This window comes from Leopardus geoffroyi, chromosome D2, assembly GCF_018350155.1.
Source record: "Leopardus geoffroyi isolate Oge1 chromosome D2, O.geoffroyi_Oge1_pat1.0, whole genome shotgun sequence".
NCBI classification, from domain to species: Eukaryota; Metazoa; Chordata; class Mammalia; order Carnivora; family Felidae; genus Leopardus; species Leopardus geoffroyi.
The window spans coordinates 52352859-52375401 of NC_059334.1; the positions used below are offsets into that span (position 1 = coordinate 52352859).

At 39.8% G+C, this 22543-nt stretch overlaps 1 protein-coding gene across 1 annotated transcript in view; it reads left to right on the top strand.

The window, feature by feature from the left end:
• Positions 1–13571, top strand: part of HECTD2 (HECT domain E3 ubiquitin protein ligase 2) — a 79206-nt gene extending 65635 nt beyond the window's left edge. Inside the window, exons 19-21 of the mRNA XM_045438188.1 lie at positions 689–804; positions 8961–9104; positions 11085–13571. Coding sequence (XP_045294144.1) covers positions 689–804; positions 8961–9104; positions 11085–11205 — 381 coding nt within the window. The 3' untranslated portion in view covers positions 11206–13571. The remainder of the gene's footprint in view (positions 1–688; positions 805–8960; positions 9105–11084) is intronic.
• Positions 13572–22543: the final 8972 nt, after the last annotated feature.

Genomic DNA, 22543 nt, shown 5'->3' on the forward strand with positions numbered 1-22543 from the left:
TCTCCCCTCGGTTTCATTATGAGGGTTTGGAGTAAGGTCTTCCATTTGAGTTATTTTTATAGAAGAGAGCTTGTTTTAGAGTAACCTTTGTCACATACTTGTTGTTAAAAACACCTTTGAAAATGGAGCACTTTATTGAGTTCTAAGTGAATTTTGGCTGTGACGCACTGGTAGTTGTGGGGGTGGAAGGAGGGAAAATAAGAATGAAATGGCGTAGCATGGTCTCTATTCTTAAGTTTTAATCTCTTTAGGTGGGAGACAACTTATATGGGTGAAAAAACAAGTAGGCGACATGAGACAGACTGTAACCCAAGTACCCAAATTCTGCATGCACCTAGAAGGTGCGTGGGGTATCGGGAGGAGGCTGGAGTAACTCAGAGTTTCAAGCAGGCTGTGGGGGGAGAATTGTAATTTGGATTCATGCTTAGTCATCTGCTTGTTTTTCTGGCAAACAGCTAATTACTATTTGCAAAAGGGAGAGCCTAATAGTTTGACAAGATTTATAAACTTTCAGAAGCAAAAATATCTTAACCTCGGTAGAAAAATAAAAATGGAGATTTTTCCTTAACAAAAATGGCTTGATTTACTAGAAGACGTGTTTTGTAATTTGATTCAGGGAAGATAGTTCCAATTTCACTTTTTTAATCATCACTTTTTATTATTATTTTGGGGAAATGACTGTCGGCAGCTGCTTCGTCCAGAAGAGGTTGAAATTCTGGTCTGTGGAAGTCCTGAGCTGGATATGCACGCTCTGCAGAGAAGCACTCAGTATGATGGCTACGCGAAAACAGACTTAACTATACGGTGAGCTCATTTCCTTCTGAAAGTGAGATTGCAGAGAGGGAATGAAAGAGAATGTGACTTATTTGTCAAATTCACAGTCTTCGAATCAAGTTAAGTTAGCTCAAATATTGTAGAGTCCCACCCTACCTTATTTTATCTTTAGAAAGTAAGGTGAGACTATTAAATATGAAGTCACTTAGCAATCCACTTGGGAGAAAGTGATCTAAGTAAGTTTCTATAAAACTATAGAAAATGGGGGCGCCTGGGTGGCGCAGTCGGTTAAGCGTCCGACTTCAGCCAGGTCACGATCTCGCGGTCCGTGAGTTCGAGCCCCGCGTCAGGCCTGCTCTGGGCTGATGGCTCAGAGCCTGAGCCTGTTTCTGATTCTGTGTCTCCCTCTCTCTCTGCCCCTCCCCCGTTCATGCTCTGTCTCTCTCTGTCCCAAAAATAAATAAATGTTGGGAAAAAAAAATCTTTAAAAAAAAAAAAAAACTATAGAAAATGTACTCTTTTTTTAAGTTTATTTATTTATTTTGAGAGAGAGGGAGAGAGAGCATGAGTGAGCACAGGGGAGGGGCAGAGAGAGAGAGAGAGAGAGAGAAAGAATCCTAAGCAGGCTCCAAGCTATCAGCACAGAGCCCAACTTGGGGCTCGAACTCACAAACAATGAGACCATGACCTAAGCTGAAATCAAGAGTAGGATGCTTAGCCTACTGAGCCACCCAGGCACCCCCTAGAGACTTTACTTTTAAAAAAAAATGACTTTGGGGAGGACCCAAGATGGCAGAACAGCATGGAGGTTTTTTGTGTGTCTCACATCTATGAAATACAGCCAGACCAACACTAAACCATCCTTCACACCTAGAAAACTGATCTGAGGATTAACACAACAATCTGCACAGCCTGAACCACAGAATTCAGCAGGTACATGGCACAGAGAGATGAACTTGGGGAAAGAGAAGCCGCGGAGGACAGGGAGCTGCTTTTGCATGCAGAGAGAGGGCGGAGACCATGGGAGAGAATATGGGAAAAGTACCTCCCGCTGAAAGCAGCTGGAGAGAAAGTGGAAAATTGGAAACAGCCACAGGGACTGAACTAAAAAGGGAGAAAGGAGAAAGTTTAAATTCCATTAAGACTATAAACAGGGAGCACAGAGTCTGAAACTCCACAGCTGATACCTGGAGGTGCTCTGTTGGGAAGGGCGAATCCCCAGGAGCAGAGTGGGGTCTGGGAGGTTCTCAGGCCACATGGGGATAACCAGTTCCACTGCTGGAAGGACATTTGGTAGAGGATGTGAGGCCATCTGGTCCCAGCAGACCCCAGAGAACAGCCACATTCACTGGTGCTGGAACAAGGTCATTAAGGGTGAAGCCTGGTGCCAGATGTGTGTTGTGATTTCTCATAATCCTTGAAATGCTGCTGCTACACTATTTCTCAAACTTTTTCTGGGGCGGGCTGGCACCTGGTCACAGTCTCTGGGCATCTGCAGCAGCACAGTCCCGCAAGCACTCCTGGGTGCGGCCAGCACCCGGCCATTGCTCGGTGAGACCCTCCACATAGGGGCTGAACGGGTCAAAGCCACAGTCCCTCAGATGAAAGGGGCCAGGAAAAACAGCCACATCTGAGACAAAACTCGGGAGGGAGGTGCTGCCTGGGGCTTGGTCATGGACTGTGTAAAAGCAGGGAGTGGACGGAAGCCGAGGACAAAGGACAGGTGCACAGTTGCTGATTGAGGAGAACAGAGTTCCAATAGTAGAGACTGGGTAGCTGGGTGATGCAATTTTCACCACTCCGGTGTATACGCACCTACAAGCGCCATAACAATCCACCCCAGTAAGCTAAGCAGCGCCATCTAGTGGAGAACAGAACCATTATACTAAGCCACACCCAACTGGGCCAACCTCGCTCTTCAAGAACACAAGTCTCACTGCTGCTTAGTTTATGGACTATAAAGCACTTCATAGTTTGACTTCTAGTGGAAAATGAAGTAATTTAAGTCGTATTTCAGTCTGTTAGCCAGTCTGTCCAATTTTCTTTGTTTTTTTTTTTCTTTTTTCTCTTTTTTGTTTCTCTTTTTTCTTGAATACAGAAAAAGAGAAAATTCATTTCTATTTTCAATTTTTATTAAAAATATTTTTCTTTAATTTTTTTCTACTGTATTTTTTACTTTTGTGTAAATTTTTTCAAATTCTATTTTACTGCAATCATTTCATTTTAGTCTACTTCAGTGTATTCATTTTTTTCAAATATTCAAACAATTTTTCTTTTTTCCCCCCTTTTTTCTCTAGTCTATCAAGCCACTTTGAACACCCAGACCAAAACACACCTAGGATCTAGCATCATTTATTTGATTTTGTGTGTGTGTGTGTGCTTGTTTTTAATTTTTTAATTTTAATATTGTTTTAATTTCAATTTTTTATTTTAATTTTTCTACCTCATTAATCCCTTTTCTCCCTTCAAAATGATGAAACGAAGGAATTCACCCCAAAAGAAAGAGCAGGAAGAAACAACAGCCAGGGACTTAAACAACACAGATACAAGAAAGGTGTCTGAACCAGAATTTAGAATCACAATAATAAGAATACTAGCTGGAGTCGAAAATAGATTAGAATCCCTTTATGCAGAGATAAAAGAAGTAAAAGCTAGTCAGGATGAAATAAAAAGTGGTATAACTGAGCTGCAATCTCGAATGGAGGCCACAGTGGCAAGGACGGATGAGGCAGAACAGAGAATCAGTGATACAGAGGACAAACTTATGGAGAATAATGAAGCAGAAAAAAAGAGGGAGATTAAGGCAAAATAGCACGATTTAAGAATTAGAGAAATCAGTGACTCATTAAAAAGGAACGACATCAGAATCATAAGGGTCCTAGAAGAGGAAGAGAGAGAAATAGGGGTAGAAGGGTTATGTGCAGGCCAGAAAGGAGTGGCAGGATATATTCAATGTGCTGAATCAGAAAAATATGCAGCCAAGAATTCTTTATCCAGCAAGGCTGTCATTCAAAATAGAAGGAGAGATAAAAGGTTTCCCAGACAAACAAAAATTAAAGGAGTTCGTGACCACTAAACCAGCCCTGCAAGAAATTTTAAGGGGGACTCTCTGAGGGGAGAAAAGATGAAAAAATAAAAATAAAAAACAATAAATAAAGACCAAAAGCAACAAAGATTGGAAAGGACCAGAGAACACCACCAGAAACTCCAGCTCTACAAGCGACATAATGGCAATAAATTCATATCTTTCAGTATTAACTCTAAACATCAATGGACTAAATGCTCCAATCAAAAGACACAGGGTAATAGAATGGATAAGAAAACAAGATCCATCTATAAGCTGTTTACAAGAGACCCACTTTAGACCTAAAGACACCTTCAGATTGAAAGTAAGGGGATGGAGAACCACCTATCATGCTAATGATCAGCAAAAGAAAGCTGGAAAAGCCATACTTATATCCGACAATCTAGACTTTTTTTTTTAATTTTTTTTTTAACATTTATTTATTTTTGAGACAGAGAGAGAGAGAGCATGAACAGGGGAGGGTCAGAGAAAGAGGGAGACACAGAATCTGAAACAGGCTCCAGGCTCTGAGCTGTCAGCACCGAGCCCGACGCGGGGCTTGAACCCACAGACCGTGAGATCATGACCTGAGCCAAAGTCGGACGCCCAACCTACTGAGCCACCCAGGCGCCCCAACAATCTAGACTTAAAGTGAAGACTGTATCAAGAGATAAAGGGCATTATATCATAATTAAGGGGGTCTATCCACCAAGAAGACCTAACAATGTAAATATTACATTGTAAATAACAATGTAAATATTTATGTGCCAAATGTGGAAGCACCCAAATATATAAATCAATTAATCATAAACATAAAGAAACTCATTGTAGTAATACCATAATAGTAGCGGACTTCAACCCTCCACTCACAGCAATAGACAGATCATCTAATCAAAAATCAACAAGGTAACAATGGCTTTGAATGACACCCTGGACCAGATGGACTTAACAGATATATTGAGAGCATTTTATCCTAAAGCAGCGGAATATACATTCTTCTCCAGTGCACGTGGATATTTCTCCAGAATAGACCACATACTGGGACACAAAACAGCCATCAACAAGTACAAAAAGATCGAGATCATGCCATGCATATTTTCAGATCACAACGCTATGAAACTCTAAATCAACCACAAGAAAAAATATGGAAAGGTAACAAATACTTGGAGACTAAAGAACATCCCCCTAAAGAATGAATGGGCTAACCAAGAAGTTAAAGAGGAAATTAAAAAGTTCATGGACGCCAATGAAAATGGTAACACCACAAACCAAAACCTCTGGGACGCAGGACAGGCCATCATAAGAGGGAAGTATATAGCAATCCAGACCTTCCTAAAGAAGGAAAAAATATCTCAGATACACAACCTAACCTTATGCCTTAAAGAACTGAGAACAGCAAATAAAACCCAAAACCAGCAGGAGACAAGAAATAATAAAAATTAGAGCAGAAATTAATGCTATCAAAACCAAAAAAATAGTAGAACAGATCAATGAAACCAGAAGCTGGTTCTTTGAAAGAATTAACAAAATTGATAAACCACTAGCCAGTTTGATCAAAAAGAAAAAGGAAAGGACCCAAATAAATAAAATCAAGAATGAAAGAAGAGAGATCACAACCAACACAGCAGAAATAAAAACAATAATAAGAGAATATTAGAGCAATTATACACCAATAAAATGGGCAATCTGGAAGAAATGGACAAATTCCTAGAAACATATACACCACCAAAACTGAAGTAGGAAGACATAGAAAATTTGAACAGACCCATAACCAGTAAAGAAATCGAATTAGTAATCAAAATCTCCCAAAAAATAAGAGTCTGGGGCCAGATGGCTTTCCAGGGGAATTCTACCAAACATTTAAGAGAGAGTTAACACCAATTCTCTTGAAGCTGTTCTAAAAAATAGAAATGGAAGGAAAACTTCCAAATTCTTTCTATGAAGCCAGCATTACCTTGATTCCAAAACCAGACAGAGACCCACTAAAAAGGAGAACTATAGACCAATTTCCCTGATGAACATGGATGCAAAAATCCTCAACAAGATACTAGCCAACTGGATCCAACAATACATTTTTAAAAATTATTCACCATGACCAACTGGGATTTATACCTGGGATGCAGGGCTGGTTCAATATCTGCAAAACCATCAACGTGATTCATCACATCAATAAAAGAAAGGACGAGAACCATCTGATCCTCTCAATAGATGCAGAGAAAGCATTTGACAAAATACAACATCCTTTCTTGCTAAAAACCCTCAAGAAAGTAGGGACAGAAGGATCATATTTCAAGATCATAAAAGCCATGTGTGAAAGACCCAACACTAGTATCATCCTCAATGGGGAAAAACTGAGAGCTTTCCCCCTAAGGTCAGGAACAAGACTGGGATGTCCATTCTTGCCACTGTTATTCAACATAGTATTGGAAGTCTTAGCCTCAGCAATCAGATAACACAAAGAAATAAAAGGCATCCAAATCAGCCAGGAGGAGGTCAAACTTTCACTCTTCACAGATGACATGATACTCTACCAATCAAAAGATTCTACCAAAAAACTGCTAGAACTGATTCATGAATTCAGCAAACTTGCAGGATATAAAATCAATGCACAGAAATCAGTTGCATTCCTATACACCAACAATGAAACAACAGAAAGAGAAATCAAGGAATCGATCCTATTTACAATTGCACCACAAAACATAAAATACCTAGGAATAAATCTAACCAAAGAGGTGAAAAATCTATACGCTGAAAACTATAGAAAACTTGTGAAAGAAATTGAAGAAGACACAAAAAAAGGGAAAAATATTCCATGCTCCTGGATAGGAAGAACAAATATTGTTAAAATGTCAATGCTACCCAAAGCAATCTACATATTCAATGCAATCCCTATCAAAATAACACCAGCAGCATTCTTCCCAGAGCTAGAACAAACAATCCTAAAATTTGTATGGAACCAGAAAAGACCCCGAATAGCCAAAGCAATCTTGAGAAAGAAAACCAAAGCTGGAGGCATCACAATCCTGGGCTTCAAGCTGTATTACAAAGTTGTAATCATCAAGACAGTATGGTTCTGGCACAAAAACAGACATTCAGATCAATGGAACAGAATAGAGAACCCAGAAATGGACCATACACGTACGGCCAACTATTTTTTGACAAAGCAGGAAAGAATATCCACTGGAATATAGAGTCTCTTCAGCAAGTAGTGCTGGGAAAACTGGACAGCGACATGCAGAAAAATGAACCTTGGGCCACTTTCTTACACCATTCAGAAAAATAAACTCAAAATGGATGAAAGACGTCAATGTAAGACAGGAAGCCATCAAAATCCTCGAGGAGAAAGCAGGCAAAAACCTCTTTGATCTTGCCCGCAGCAACTTCTTACTCAACATGTCTCTGGAGATAAGGGAAACCAAAGTAAAAATGAACTATTGGGACCTCATCAAAATAAAAAGCTTCTGCACAGCGAAGGAAACAGCAAAACTAAAAGGCAACTGACAGAATGGGAGAAGATATTTGCAAACGACATATCAGACAAAGGGTTAGTATCCAAAATCTATAAAGAACTTATCAAACTCAACACCTAAAAAACAAATAATCCAGTGAAGAAATGGGCAAAAGACATGAATAGACACTTCTCCAAAGATATCCAGATGGCCAACCAACACATGAAAAATGCTCAACATCACTCACTCATCATCAGTGAAATATAAATCAAAACTACAAGGAGATACCACCTTACACCTGTCAGAATGGCTAACATTAACAACTCAGGTAGCAACAGATGTTGGCAAGGATGCGGAGAAAGAGGATCTCTTGCATTGTGGGTGGGAATGCAAGTGGGTGCAGCCACTCTGGAAAACAGTATGGAGGTTCCTCAAAAAATTAAAAATAGAACTATCCTACAACCCAGCATGGCACTACTAGGTATTTATCCAAGGGATACAGGTGTGCTGTTCTGGAGGGACACCTGCACGCCAATGTTTATAGCAGCACTATCAACAGTATCCAAAGTATGGAAAGAGCCCAAATGTCCATTCATGGATGAATGGATAAAGAAGAAGTAGTATACACACACACACACACACACGCACACACACACGCACACACACACAATGGAGTATTACTCGGCAATCAGAAGGAATGAAATCTTGCCATTTGCAACTATGTGGATTAAACTGGAGGGTATTCTGCTAAGCGAAATTAGAGAAAGACAAATATCATATGACTTCATTGATATGTGGAATTTAAGATATAAAAAAGATGAACTTAAGGGAATGGAAGCAAAAATAATATAAAGGCAGGAAGGGGGACAAAATATAAGAGACTCTTAAATATGGAGAACAAACAGAGGGTTACTGGAGGGGTTGTGGGAGGGGGGATGGGCTAAATGGGTAAAGGGCATTAAGGAATGTACTCCTGAAATCATTGTTGCACTACATGCTGACTAATTTGGATGTAAATTTAAAAAATAAAATTTAAAAAAATTAAAAAATAAATAAAAGGATAGATTTTAAATTTTAAAAAATGACTTTGGTTCTAGAATTTTAGGGATGCTATACTTATAAGTAGAATTTTGATAGCACTGTACTGAAGAAATAAGAATTGTAAGTTATATAATAGAGAAATGGCTTTTGTACTATACCCTGTTGGACTACTTTTATAATTTTATAAAAATGTTGCTTTTAGGGGCGCCTGGGTGGCACAGTCGGTTAAGCGTCCGACTTCAGCCAGGTCACGATCTCGCGGTCCGTGAGTTCAAGCCCCGTGTCAGGCTCTGGGCTGATGGCTCAGAGCCTGGAGCCTGTTTCCGATTCTGTGTCTCCCTCTCTCTCTGCCCCTCCCCCGTTCATGCTCTGTCTCTCTCTGTCCCAAAAATAAATAAACGTTGAAAAAAAAATTTAAAAAAAAAACAAAAAAAAACATAAAAATGTTGCTTTTATAATAATGTTAGAAATAAGTCATACATAGAGGCTTGTCATTTGTCAATCTCACATTAAGAAATATTATGTATGTTTAAGGGAATTTTTATCCTCAGAGTTTACTTTATGTTACTTTACTCTGACCTGCAGGATTTCTGACAAGACATTTTATGTAAATTTCCTTTGGTGTTCTTTAGATATTTTTGGGATGTTGTGCTTGGATTTCCTCTTGATCTTCAAAAGAAGTTGCTACATTTTACTACAGGAAGTGACAGAGTGCCTGTAGGAGGAATGGCTGACTTGAACTTTAAAATCTCAAAGAATGAAACTTCTACTAACTGGTAACTTTCCAGATTGTAATTTTATTTTTAATCTGTAAGTTTTGCTAATAATAATATGCTTGGACTTAAAGGAGTCTTTCAATCTGAAGTCATTTTCATAGAAAAATCTTGGGAGTAAAAACAAGCCTGAAATGAGAGAGTGTGCTTTAAAGTTCTCTGTTAATTTTTGAGACTTGCCAACGCTGACTGATAACCTATTGCCTTTTTTACAATGCTAAGTCAACTGCTTTGTAGTCCCTTTTAAAATCTAACTGGCTTTTAGTAGAATATGTGTAATGTTCATTTTTATTTAAAGGTTTTTTTATTAAAAAATATTAAGGTGAGGGGTGCCTGGGTGGCTCAGTCAGTTAAGCGTCCAACTCTTGATTTCAGCTCAGATCATGATCTCATGTTTCATGAGTTCAAGCCGTGCATTGGGCTCTGTGCTGACTGCTTGGGATTCTTTCTCCCCCTTTCTCTGCCCTCCCCAGCTCGCTTTCTCTCTCTCTCTCTCAAAGTTAAAAAAAAAAAAGGGGCGCCTGGGTGGCGCAGTCGGTTAAGCGTCCGACTTCAGCCAGGTCACGATCTCGCGGTCCGTGAGTTCGAGCCCCGCATCGGGCTCTGGGCTGATGGCTCAGAGCCTGGAGCCTGTTTCGGATTCTGTGTCTCCCTCTCTCTCTGCCCCTCCCCCGTTCATGCTCTGTCTCTCTCTGTCCCAAAAATAAATAAACGTTGGAAAAAAAAAAAAAAAGGTAATCTGAGTTATGTAATTTAATACAAAGGTGACATTACATCTAAACTTTTCCTATTATTATTTCAGGGATTATTTTATGAGTCCCCATGGCTTAGGCATGAATCTTCCACAACTCTAGGATTTGCAGTAAGACATTCACAAAGATTAAATATAAGTGACCGTCAAAGATGTATACATCACTGTCATAGACCCACTAGGTTTTTGTTAAATAAGAATGTTAAATTTTTACATGGTAACAATATTGGTGTAAAGTCAGACTGATCTGAATTTGATTTTCGGGTGTGTGACTTCACCGGCTCTACAACCTGGGACAGATTACTTAACTCGTATATTCCCATGTTTAGTTTTCCTCATCGGTAAATTGAGGATAACAAAAATCTGTTTTTTAGATTGCTTTGAGTCTTAAACACTGCATATAAAAGCACTTGGCACAATGCTTATCATAGACCAAGCACTCAGTAAATGCAAACTGACTATAACAATTTTAAGTCTTTCAGTACAGAGGGCTGTCAAAGTTTAGTTTCTAATAATATAAACTTCTTTTAAAATGTTCTCCTTTTCCCTGGTACATTCCCTATTTTTATTCACGGACTTCTCTGACAACCTTTGTGATGCTGTGATGTTCATAAAGACTGAAGGAAAGGCCTAAGAAATCCGTAGCCTCTAGGGTGAAGATAGATACACAGTGTCATGGAGGAGAGGATGAGGGGGGGTTGGGGGGGGGGTGCTGCGCTGAGGGCAGGGGCATGGAGAGTGCAGATATCAAGTATCCAGGAGTGATCTTTTTATTACTTTTTGACGGTCAAGACTGAAATTATAGTAACAGTTATATTGTCTACCATCCTGCCTGTTTAAATCTTTTAAACAACCCACTTGGATGGCTTACCCTGTCATGGTGGCAAGGACACTAAGATTTGGAGTCATGAAGCTACTGGAACAAGGTCCCACGGCCAGTAGTCGGGGAGACAGCATTCAAATTCAGTCTGACTCCAAACATAATGCCTCTAGGATGAAAGTTTCCCAGGAGCACGGGGACATTGACTGCCTTGTCTTCAGAGGCTGCCTCAGTGTCTAGACTGGTGCCGATAGGTAGTAGTACTCTGTAAGTATCTGTTCAGCGAAGGGATTGATGAGCCGCCTCCTACCGTAGTGAAATAGATTTGAATTGCCCTGTTTGAAAGTAGTTTAGCAGCTATCCTGTATGTATTTTGAGACTTAGTATCTTTAAAATACATTTTTTCCCCTAGGTTGCCTGTGGCCCACACCTGCTTCAATCAACTTTGCCTTCCCCCCTACAAGAGCAAAAAGGACCTGAAGCAGAAATTGATCATTGGAATTTCAAATTCAGAAGGTTTTGGACTTGAGTAACCTAGAAGACTTGAAATATATTTTATATGTAGCATTCACTTCCCTCTTATTGTGCCTTTAACCTTTTCATGTCTCTGTCTCACAACACCTTGACAAAGCTCGCCAACTTTAAAATACTGATTTTTTTTTTTTTAAATCGAGTATGAAGTGTGTTCAATGGGGGAGGCACGATTTTCTAAAAACACAGAAATCGCTCGAGTAAGGAAGAGACCAGACGGCAGAGACAGGTGTGGGTCCGGCCCCTCTTTTTTATAGCACTTTATGATTCTCCGTAAGTAGCTTCTCACAGGTGTTCCACTGGGAAAGCAAAGCACAGTGAAGCACGCGTTGACCCCATAGCGGAGCCCAGTGGCAGATTGCGTGCTGCCAGCACACGTAGCAACGCACATAGCTACATTCTCATTCATGTAAGGCATGTAGCCATATTTTCATACACCTGAGGGCAACAACAAACAGCAGTATAAATGCAGTTTACAGGGTTTTTTGATATACTGGCTTTGGTCCTATAAGATTCTTTTCAACTGTTGCTGAAAAGCATGTAAATAACTACATACTAGCCTGAGAATAATGGGATTTTGATAGTGCCATTTATTGCTAAAAGATTTATTTTTACAAAGTAAATTCAGGGTTTTAGATGTGTATACAGCTTTTACAAATCAATAAAGATGACTGTACAGGAGTGTTAACTATTTTCAGACCATTGGGTTCGAGGTTATGTTCTTTTAAGTAACGTTAGTCTGCATGCACGTTGGCAGTAAACTAGTTAGAGTATTCTGTAATATTTGTATAATGATCATTTCTTCTTAAGGGTCAGAATATTAGAAAGGAAATCAGATCTAACTAATTGTTGATAAATTAAGTCAATTACAAGCACAAAAGAAAAGAACTGTTTTTATACATACTTTGACATACAAGGCTTATTTCTAGTATTTTTGATCACCAGTTGTACTGAAACACTAATTTTTGCTAAAGGCTAGGATAAGATATTTGACAAAAGTGAATACAATAATAACATCTGTGTCAAAATGATATAGCTTGGTGTAAAAATAAAGTTCAACATTTTGGCCAAAATGTTTGTATTTCACTGGATTCTGAATGTAGTAAATTCAAAAGTTCCCTTTTTGGAGTTTCTTAAAAAAGCAGCATGTAAAAAGAAACTACATTTTAAGTGAGACAGTAAATGGTTTTCTTTTTATTTACAGCAAATGAAGCAGTTTTATTAGCATGTTACAAATATTTTCAAATCAAGACTTCTCTATTATACTTTGATAGCTTTCCTTCAGAAAACTCTGAAGATGTATTTGCAATAATAATGAAGCCAGCATTTAGTACCAGCATATGGTTCACAGGCAAATAATACTGTCCCCCAATTTTTTCTCAGTTACACTGTTTTCTTATTGCTCTGCTTCCTGCACCCAACCAGCAGAATTCTTTTCGGGTGGAGGAACGAATTAACTCATTCTCCTGTAGTTCGAAAGCCAATTCGCCAATCTTCAAGGAAAAGGAGTTACTTTGTTTACTATTCTCTTTAAGACGGAAGTGACTCTGCTTTTCCATAGGGTATACTATGTCAAGGATTTTTCTTCTTAAAAATCTTGGAAAATCCTAAGAAAGTTCAAGGCATGTTGGTTTTGTTTCGTTTGCTCTGTTTTTTATCCATATGCAAATAAAACTGCTTCTCGGTTACTCTGCTTGAAATAGAACGTAAGATGTTTAATGTAGGTTACTGCTTACTAGTAAGCACAAAAGAATCATGTATAAGAAATCAGACTTAAGTGTTTTAAATAAAATGTAAACAGTTTTTATTTGGTAGAGACGGGAAAATTGTGCTGGCTTGGTCTGCATGTTTAATGATGTGCTTGTATATCGATAGCTATGTCACTTTTAAATAAGTACACAAGCAAGCCAAATTTTTAAATGACAAAGTCCATAAATAACTGGAAAACTATTGTTGTCTGTTGTTAATAAGTTGAAATTTGTAACCATTTATCACTTACTTACACATTGCCTTTATTTATTTATGTTCTGTTTTTGGTTTACAGTGTAATAATACCTCATTTTTTTAAAAAAATCACTACTGTTCTATTTCATTAATTTAAATAGCTAGAAAATTCATGTAGTTGCTTTTTTAAATATAATCTGTTAAGGAATTCTTGATTTTTATATCCGCCACAGTAAATTAAAGCATTGCACAGTATTTATCAGTATTTACAAAATGTCCTGTCCTTTTTAAATCTTTGCTTAATCATATTTTTGTCTGTATGATCAAAAGTTTTTAATGGTCTGTCTTTTTTGTACAAATCTGTATTGTATTAAGTTGTTCATTTCTGGAAGAAAATTTTTCAAATATTAAAGTTATACAATCAGTCAGGCTTCAGCTCAATTTTTTAACATTTGGCAATTACTTAAAACCATTAGTTTAAAATACATTATAAAAGCAAACTATTCTTTTCACTACACTCTTAAACTAGTGCTTAGGAAAACTGCTAATACATACAGCTTCAAAAGCTATGTGTTAATATTGACACCAAATAAAACCAACTTCTTTCACATTATTTTCAGTATGAAACAATGTATATCCAGTGTCTGGATGGTCACAGATATTCTGTCAAATGAATGTTAAAATGCCATGGAGACCACTGGAAACAAACTAAGTATGGCATTTCATTGGCTAGCTTCAGATCTTATGTGTTCCTCCCCAAAACCATTAGTTTGGCCATTTCCCCCTTGCCCACATCTCCTATGCTTAAGGAAAAGAGAGAGGAGATTGTGAGAATGTAGGGGAGAATATTATGGGTGATTAATGGAAGAAGGTAGATAACTGATTAACAGAAGATAGGTAGCTGGGTGGGAGAAACACCAGGGTGGTCTTTCACAGGAGCAAATACAAGATCAGTTCACCCAGATGGCCACACAGCCATCAATCCTTTAGGTTTACCAGTCGTGCTTTGGAGCCAGACTGCCTGGGTTGGGGTTTACTATGTACTACTTTTGTTTCCTTGGACCAGTTACTTACTCTCCTCACGCCTCGATTGCTGCTTGAAAATAATTTGTAAATGGAGCTAACAAACCTACCTACCTCGTAGATAGGGTTGTAGGAAGATTAAATGGATTAATGTGTGTAAAGCACTCACAGTACCTGGCCTATAGTAAACCGTATGATGTGGTGCAAGAGGAACCATGGTGGTAATGTGGTAACATCTTAAATCCCCTGCTTCTGAAGCCTTCTGGAGGTTTTGGTCTATCAGACATGAGGGCCAACCACAGATTAAAGAACACAAAGAGCTTCTGAGGCATTAAAATGATGTTAAGAGAATATTTCTTATTCTAGAAACAGCTTCAGAATTTATCCCATAATCATTTATGTGTTTGTACGATGACTATTATTAGTATAGATTATGCATCGCAGAGATCTTCCAGTATGAGGCCTGACTTTCATGATACAAATTTTTAACTGTTACTGTAGTCCATAAAATAAAACATTATATAATATAGTTTGTTTAGATTTAACCACGTATTTACAATCTCCTTGCACACCATTCCCTTGTCTGTTGTTCCTCACACTTACCTCCGGGATCAATTTTCTTCCTCCTAAGTTACAATTATTAAAAGCTCCTTTAATGTTTGTTGGTAGTAAATTCTTTTTTCATTTGTCTGAAAACGACTTTCTTTCACTTTTATTCATGAAAGTTTCATTAAGCATGCATTTTTATGTTGATGCTTTTTGTGGTTTTTTTCTCTTAGGACTTTTAATATATTAATCTACTATCTTTGGGTTTCATTGTTGATATGAAGTTAGCTGTCAGTGTAATTGCCATTCCTTGGTAGATAATCTCTTTTTCTCTACTTTTAATATTTTCCCATGACACTGCTGAACATCAATGACATACATAGATATATATACACACATATATAAAAACACAGAGCTTCTGAGGCATTAAAATGATATTGAGATGTTTATATATATATATGCAGTGTATTTTTTATCCCACTTAGAATTCATTATGGTTCTTATATCTATGGATTTGTAACTTTCAATTCTAGAAAATTCTTCAGCCATTTCCTCTTTGAATATTATTTCTTCCCTTTTCTCTCTAATATCTCCTATTAAGCGTATAATGGAACATCTCATTCAACCATTCCATCTCTCTGTGTGCCTAATCTGTTGTTTAACCAACTCACTGAGTTTTTGGTTTTGTTTTTTTTTTTTTCAATGGCTATACTTTTTATTTCTAGAAATTTCTTTAGTTCCTTTTCAAGTTCACCTACTCTTTTTTCATACTGTTCTTTCCTTCATATGGTTTTATTTCTTTAACAATTTTCAGCATACCTGTTTGATATTCCTGTAGATGGTTCTACTCTTCAGTTCTTGAAGTACTAATTCTCATATTTCTTTTTTTCTTTTTAGGATTTTCTTTTTAAGGATTCTCTACATCAACATGGGTAAAACCTACAGCCTCGAGATCAAGAGTCACATGCTCCACCGACTGAGCCAGCCAGGTGCCCCTAATTCTTGTATTTCTTCATCCGCTGGCTCTCGTAGTGATTTGCTTCCTCGTGTAATTTGTAATTTTGTATTTTTGCATTTTCTATTTAATTTTGGGTCCTGAATCGTGCAAGTGCCCTAGCACAGTAGTTTTATGTTATTCTCAACCAAGGCCGCACATATTTCCCACACCAATTTATGTTAACTTCTTAGATTAGGGTTCTCTTTCCATGTAAATGTGGACACCCTCAACTGTGGTGGGTTTATGAGTAGAATTTTTCTATCCCCTTTTCATACACATAACAACCCTTTTAAATTCTAGGCTTTATAAAGTGGGGTTAGTTTTTGGCTCCTCTCCTTGAATAGGCCTGAGGCATGTCTACTGAACTCATGCACATGGAAATCCATGAGAGGTCTCATCACCCCATGAGTCACCTAATCCTGCTTACTGCTTTCAGCTTTTCATTTCATCCTCATTTCCTATAACGAATGATTTCCCTTCCTTTCAATCTTGGACATTTATATTTTAAGATTTTTATAGATATGTTTCTAAAATTTATAAAATTTTACAGTAGTCAATGGCCTCTTCCATTTCAGCTCAGCCTATATAAGCGTGGCCCTTGGTTCTTTTACCCCATCCAATGCATGAAACTTTTAAAAACATTGTTTTCTGTAGCTTATTTGCAACAAGCCTTACTAATTTGTTGATTTAACACTTGTTTACTGAGTTACTATTATATTCAGCTGGAGGCTGATCTTCCACTCCATACACCTCTTGGTTATTCTTTACAAACATACAAAGCAGATGTAATTTTAAATATTTATGAAGCATTAAAATATGTATTATAGCAAAAAAAACAAAAACTTCTCCAGGATTTTCATAGCAATTATGCAACTCAATGTTTTCATACCATTTAGATATTGTGACTGCACCCATGGGTATACATACAATAGGAGCATTAGTCCCCATCAAGTTTAGCTGCTGGGTTTTCCAGCAACAAAACTTGTTTTTTTCTATGTGTATGAACACACACACACACACACACACATACACACACACACACACATCACAAAAGAGAAAAAAAAGAATTATTTCAGTAGAATTTCTCCAGAAGCACAGTCTTGTACTGTGTTTCCACTTGTAGATAGCCCACCTCTCAATTTGCCTTCCCTATTCGTCTCTTTCTCTCTTACTCTCCTGATTGACTTGACTGGTAAACATTGGTCTCATTTTGACTCTTCTTTCTCTTCAACCTCCTATCAGCAAGCTTCACCTTTATGTTTTATCTCCCAATTTCACCCTTCTTTCTACTCCAGTCCTACAGGCTCCTCCTTGGTTTAGACACTCAACCTTGACATCTAACTGGCCTCCCTGACTGTAGGCTCACTCTTTCCCCATTTATCCTAAGGCTCCTACAGTTAATCTTTATAAAATTCTGTTTTTAACGTGCCTCGCCATCAAATGTCGGAGATATATCTGGTGCTTATCTGACCACCTTCCAACTCCAGAGTCTAACATGCATTCCACTTCTATTTTGCATATTCCCCAAAACCAGCTTCCAAGAGGATCCTCCTTTACTGAACACCCTACTCAGTCCCATCCCTGCTCAGCCTAGTGCTTCTGAAGTACACTTCCTGATCCTCTCCAGCCAAGTCCTCCCTCAGCTCTACCCCAAATCAACTCCACAGTCTCCTGTCCTCCATAGCCTCCCAGACTCGAATTTTCTGTCCCCGGCTGAACCTTTCCCTGAACCATCATTCCCTCCCTCCCCCAAACAAAAAAGCTAGCTTGAAGGCACATCTCACTCTTTTTCACACCACCCCACCTATCTTCATTCCTCAGGTGGTGCTTCATGTTTTCAAACTGTTGTGTGGGTCAGTACGTGCATATCAGCAGCTTGAGAACGGAAGATATTTCTCGTGTCCCCACCTAGCACCTAGCACCTAGCACAGTGCTGGGTCAGTAAACTCAGATAAAATCCTACCTGACTTGTTGACTTGACTGGACAGGTGAAACAGTCATCAAATCAGTGGAGTGAACCAGAAAACTACTTACCCTGCTTGGGTAGTTTCATCGTTAATCGTGGCCTATTGTCCTGATTCACGCAAACCCTTTCACACTCTGGCTGGCAAGACTCCCGTGTGTAGGCCTTGGAGAAACAGCTTTTGAACCCCCACCTACCACCATGTTCCCATCAGCCTAGGCCCACCTTTCCACACCCAACTACACAGAGCCTTAGCCTGCCTGCCTGCAACTACCAAGTGGTTCATTCACCAAATGAAACAAAACCAAGGAGCAGTGGTGGTCATCATACATTCACTGTGAAAGGGAAGAAAAAAATGACTGCGAATTAGTTCTGTGGTATAATCCAAATTTTGGTTATGAGTGTACGTATGTGTGTGAATATGTATGTGCCTGTGTATGTGTGTGTTATGTTCTGAAAGATTATATTGCACTTTTTTAATAGTAGTTATCTCTGGGATTATGTATAATTTTACTTTTGTCTTTTTGCTCATGTGTTTTTAATTTCTCTGCATGAATACTTCCTAATAAGGGGGAAAAAAAACTTTTTTAATTTTCTAAACCAGCTATCCAGTACTCTAAGCGCCTACAGAATATTAAATGAAGGAACAGAGATAAATATTTATGGACACTTATGATGTATGAGACATATACATTTCACATTCAATCTTTACAACAACGACATAAAAATCGAGACGAAAATTGAAACTCAGAGAAGTCTGGAAGTTTGCCCGAGGTCACACAGGAACCAAGGCAGAATTTGAACTCATGTCTGTCTGACTCAAAACATTATGATTTTCCATTTCAAATGCTTCCCCAATTAGTGAGACTTTCCAGAAACTCCTAAGCTCAAACTATGCTGCTAGATGTGGACAAAATATTTCCTCATTGATTGGCCCAGGAGTCAGTCAGTCTCTGTTCTCATCCTAAATCTGACACTTAATGGCTGCGTAACCTTAGATGATTCCTTTATTTGCCTTTTTTTTTTTTTGTCTTCAAAAAAATTACAAATATTCTTGGAATTTTAAAATATAGTACCGAAAAATAACTTCCTTTGGGTGAAGGAAGAAATTTAGTCTGTAATAATGTCTAGGAAAACCCCAATAGTGAAACATTATATATCCGATCGTCTGGAATATAGGCAAAGAGTATTTGTGGGGAAATTTATAGTTCGAAATATTTTTATTGCCAAAAGATAAAATTAGTTGATTTGACAAATAAATTAAAATTTCAGTTGGGGGCGGGTGGGACAAAGAAAAATAAAGAGAAAAGGAGAAAAGCATCAATAAAGAACTAAATCAGAAAAGATAGAAACAGTATGAGTGAGACATTAACCCAATAGCAGGTCCCTTGAAGAGGCTGATACAATCAATAAACTTCTAGCAACGTTAAGGGAAAACAGAAAACCACACCAGCTTAGACAGGAGAAGCAGTTGCAAGTGGTGAGGTGTGTCATAGAGCCCACGTTTATCCTGCTCAGCAGAGACTGCAGTTTCGTCACTGGACAAAAACAGGTTGGACAGTACAGATGTCAGAGACTGTTCTCACAACACCCTCCAGAAACATGGCTAAGGAGAAAGAAACCGCATTGGACCTAATCACCACACCTGGGGACTCCTTCTGGTTATGCTCTGTCCTTTGCCCTAACCTCTCCTCTGAACTCCACTAGCAGATTTCAGCAGCAGCCCAAGTGCTCCCCTCAGGGTCCTAACAGCTCCTTCAAAATGCAGCCACTTGGTTCTCAGATCTCAGATCCTCCCTTCCTCCTCTCATCCCCCCCTCTGTCCTTCATCTCTCTTCTCCTCCACCTTTTTTCTCTGGTTCTAGAAATGACACCACCTACCTGGTCACTCCAGCTTTCCCCTTTGTCCTTATCCTTGTCCGAGCAGTTGCTGAGCCCTGAAAATTTTATCTGTACAGTGTGTGTTTACTGGTCCAAGCCTCGACCCCCTAATCACATTGGGAACTCCAACCTGGTCTCTCTGTGGCCTCTTTCTTCCCAAATCCGTGTACACACAAGCTACCATCACCACTTTGCTCCAAAACCCTCAACAGCTCTCTGTTGCCCACAACACAAGGTCAAAACATGGCAGCAGATTGGAGGCTTTCCATTGTTCAACCCAATTTTCTCAACCTTAACGCCTACGCTTCTCCTTCAAATGTGCCGTAATCCTCCCAAACAGACTTGCTGGAAAGCTATGGCAACAGTTCTGAGAGTGTTACTAAGAAATTGTGTAGGCACCCAAGTTGTTCCTCAAACAAAAGAGCAATAAACATATTTGGGTATACAAGAATTTAGGGAATGCATCCCTTTAAATGCCTGTCTTAACCAGATGAACAAAAACTACTAGATGGCAAATCCAAGCTACAAGTAGATGAATCCTAAACGTAAGAAAACAAAAGCTAACATAATGTCTGATGGGGCAAGTGAAACCCTGATGTATGGGGCAAACAAGACATGTTCATTGCAATCCTCAGCAGACAGAAGGATATAGAGCCAGGTTTTAAGTCCCAGCTCTGAGTCAAACTAGACCTGGATTTAAATCCTCCTCTACTCTGTACTAGTTATGGGACTATGGAAACATACCTCAGCGTCTCTGGGCCTCGATTTCCTACCTGTCTACCTACTTACTTACCTATCTTCATCTATCTACTGCATCTATTCATTGTCTAAAAATCTATCTATATACCATCTATCATCTACCTCTCCACCTCACTTCTGTTTGTCACCTGTCACCTAGCTATCCATGAATTATGAAACAACTGAATTATTCCATTGTTGGGGAAATCCTGCTTCTTTTCCTACATACCCATACTGACCCCTCCCTCCCACCCACCTCACCGCCCCCCCCCCCCCAAACACACCCACACACACAAAAGGCCTTTGATTCTCCTCTTCATTCAGGGAGTGTTAGAATGAGAACTTCTCTCCAATCTCTGACTGGGGGCAGGGGACTGGGGCAGCTGCTTTTTGATTGATGAGTGCCTGGGCACATTGGGCCATGGTTCACTGGAGTATGGATCTATGCACGGAAAAGCTTCCCCAGGCCTTGTTCTTCTCTCTAGTGCTCTGGGTGGCCTAGCCACCATGGGCATGTGAGCTTTCAGACTCCTCAGTCAATGGCCACGCCCATGGAGACCCACCATTCTCAACCTCCTCCATTTGTGGGGAAGTAAATGCAGAGGGGAGATAGGTCAGTGAAGATCAAGCTAGAGTAACAAAACAGATGCCCTAAACTCAGTGGCTTTGCCCAGTAGAAGTTAATTTCTAACTCACTTAACAGTTCTGGGAGGATAATCAGGTCATCAGGCAGCTGTCACCATCATGATGCCCAGGCCACTTCCATTTTGTGGGTCCACCATCCCCTAGTGCATCACTGATGTCCGTATCCAGTGGGCTGAAGGAGAAAGTGTGGCAGATCCACCCAGAAGATTTTCACGGGCCAGGCCAAAAAATAGCACACACTACATGAGAGAGAACTCAGTCACAGAGCCACAGGCTGGATTCTCAAGAAGCAGATGCTGACATGAAGTTCAGGGGTGCACGAAAGTCTTTAGAAAGCAGTGCCTATGGAAGGAAAATGGGGGAAGCAGAACTAGGTAGAGGGAGAAACCAGGCCATGGTAGCACAATCTGACAGTGCAATGGCCAAACCCATGGGGAGCTCGGGAGCGAATATTGCATGTCAGACTTGTCCTTTTTCATTCAAAATGGCCAGGCCTTTCTTCCATGCCTCAGGTAGTCAGGACAGCCCTGGGAAGGGTGTGACATTGGGTGAGGTGGCTCCATGTACTTCAAGCTGAACCTGAAGGAGCTGACAGCTGAAGTCTGTCTACTGACTACACTTCCTGGAAGCGGTGTCTGGAGGCACACCTGCGTGTCTGCCATACATGACCACACCTAACTTCCAGGGAGTCTGAAAAATGTGATCCAGCTCCAGGCCCCAAAAAAGGGGAAAGCAGAATGCTGTGACACCCAACAGTCAGGCAAGATCTCAGCATGTTCTCCAAACCCAGGAGGGGCCTGTACTTGGGAGCTAAACGACACAGCAGGTAGTCTGATTTCCATTTAGCCACGTGTGTTTACTCCATCTGCTACAGCCCTGAGGAGGGTGGGTAATGGGCACAGGAACCTAACCCTGGCAATAATGTCCAGAAAGTACCCAAACAGAAGGTGCCTGATCAATGTGGCTTCTGTCTCCAGGTTTGCCTGCTGCATTGGACTTCTTTGAGAGTATGAACAGCCCCATCTGGAGCTTTGCTTATCAGCATTGGGAGTGATTTATTAAGTGAAAGGGGGAGATGAAAATGGCCTCTGAATTACACAACTGCTCTTGTTTATGTGTGGGCCCATCGGCCTTGACCTCCAAGCTGCTGAGGGCCTATGATCACTTTCTAGGTCCAAGAGAGAAATCTGGAAACCTAGAAATAAATCCCCCACTTTATACCAAGTGAACTACTTTTCTCTTTTGACTGTCATTTCTGAAGTTCCAATGGTCAAAGGAAGAGTTGGGAAGTTTTCTGTGTAGGTCACAGCTGAGAGCACCGCTGCCAAGCCCTCCTCTTTGATCCCTCACATGAGAACATTGGGAAATTCAAGCCAAACACAAGTCCTAGCCAGGGAGGCTGCCTGGGTTAACCCAGGTCTGGTCATCCAGAAGCACAGGCAACTAGCCCTGGGTAGCTACCTCCTCCCTGAGCAGGGAATCTGACAGGCTGCCAGCCCAGGTGGGTGAGGAGCAGGAGGGTTGCAGAGGAGGGCGTGGTGGGATGGGCAAATCTGGGCCCACCATTCTTTCTCCTCAGTGCCACTCCTCAGTGGCATCTTAA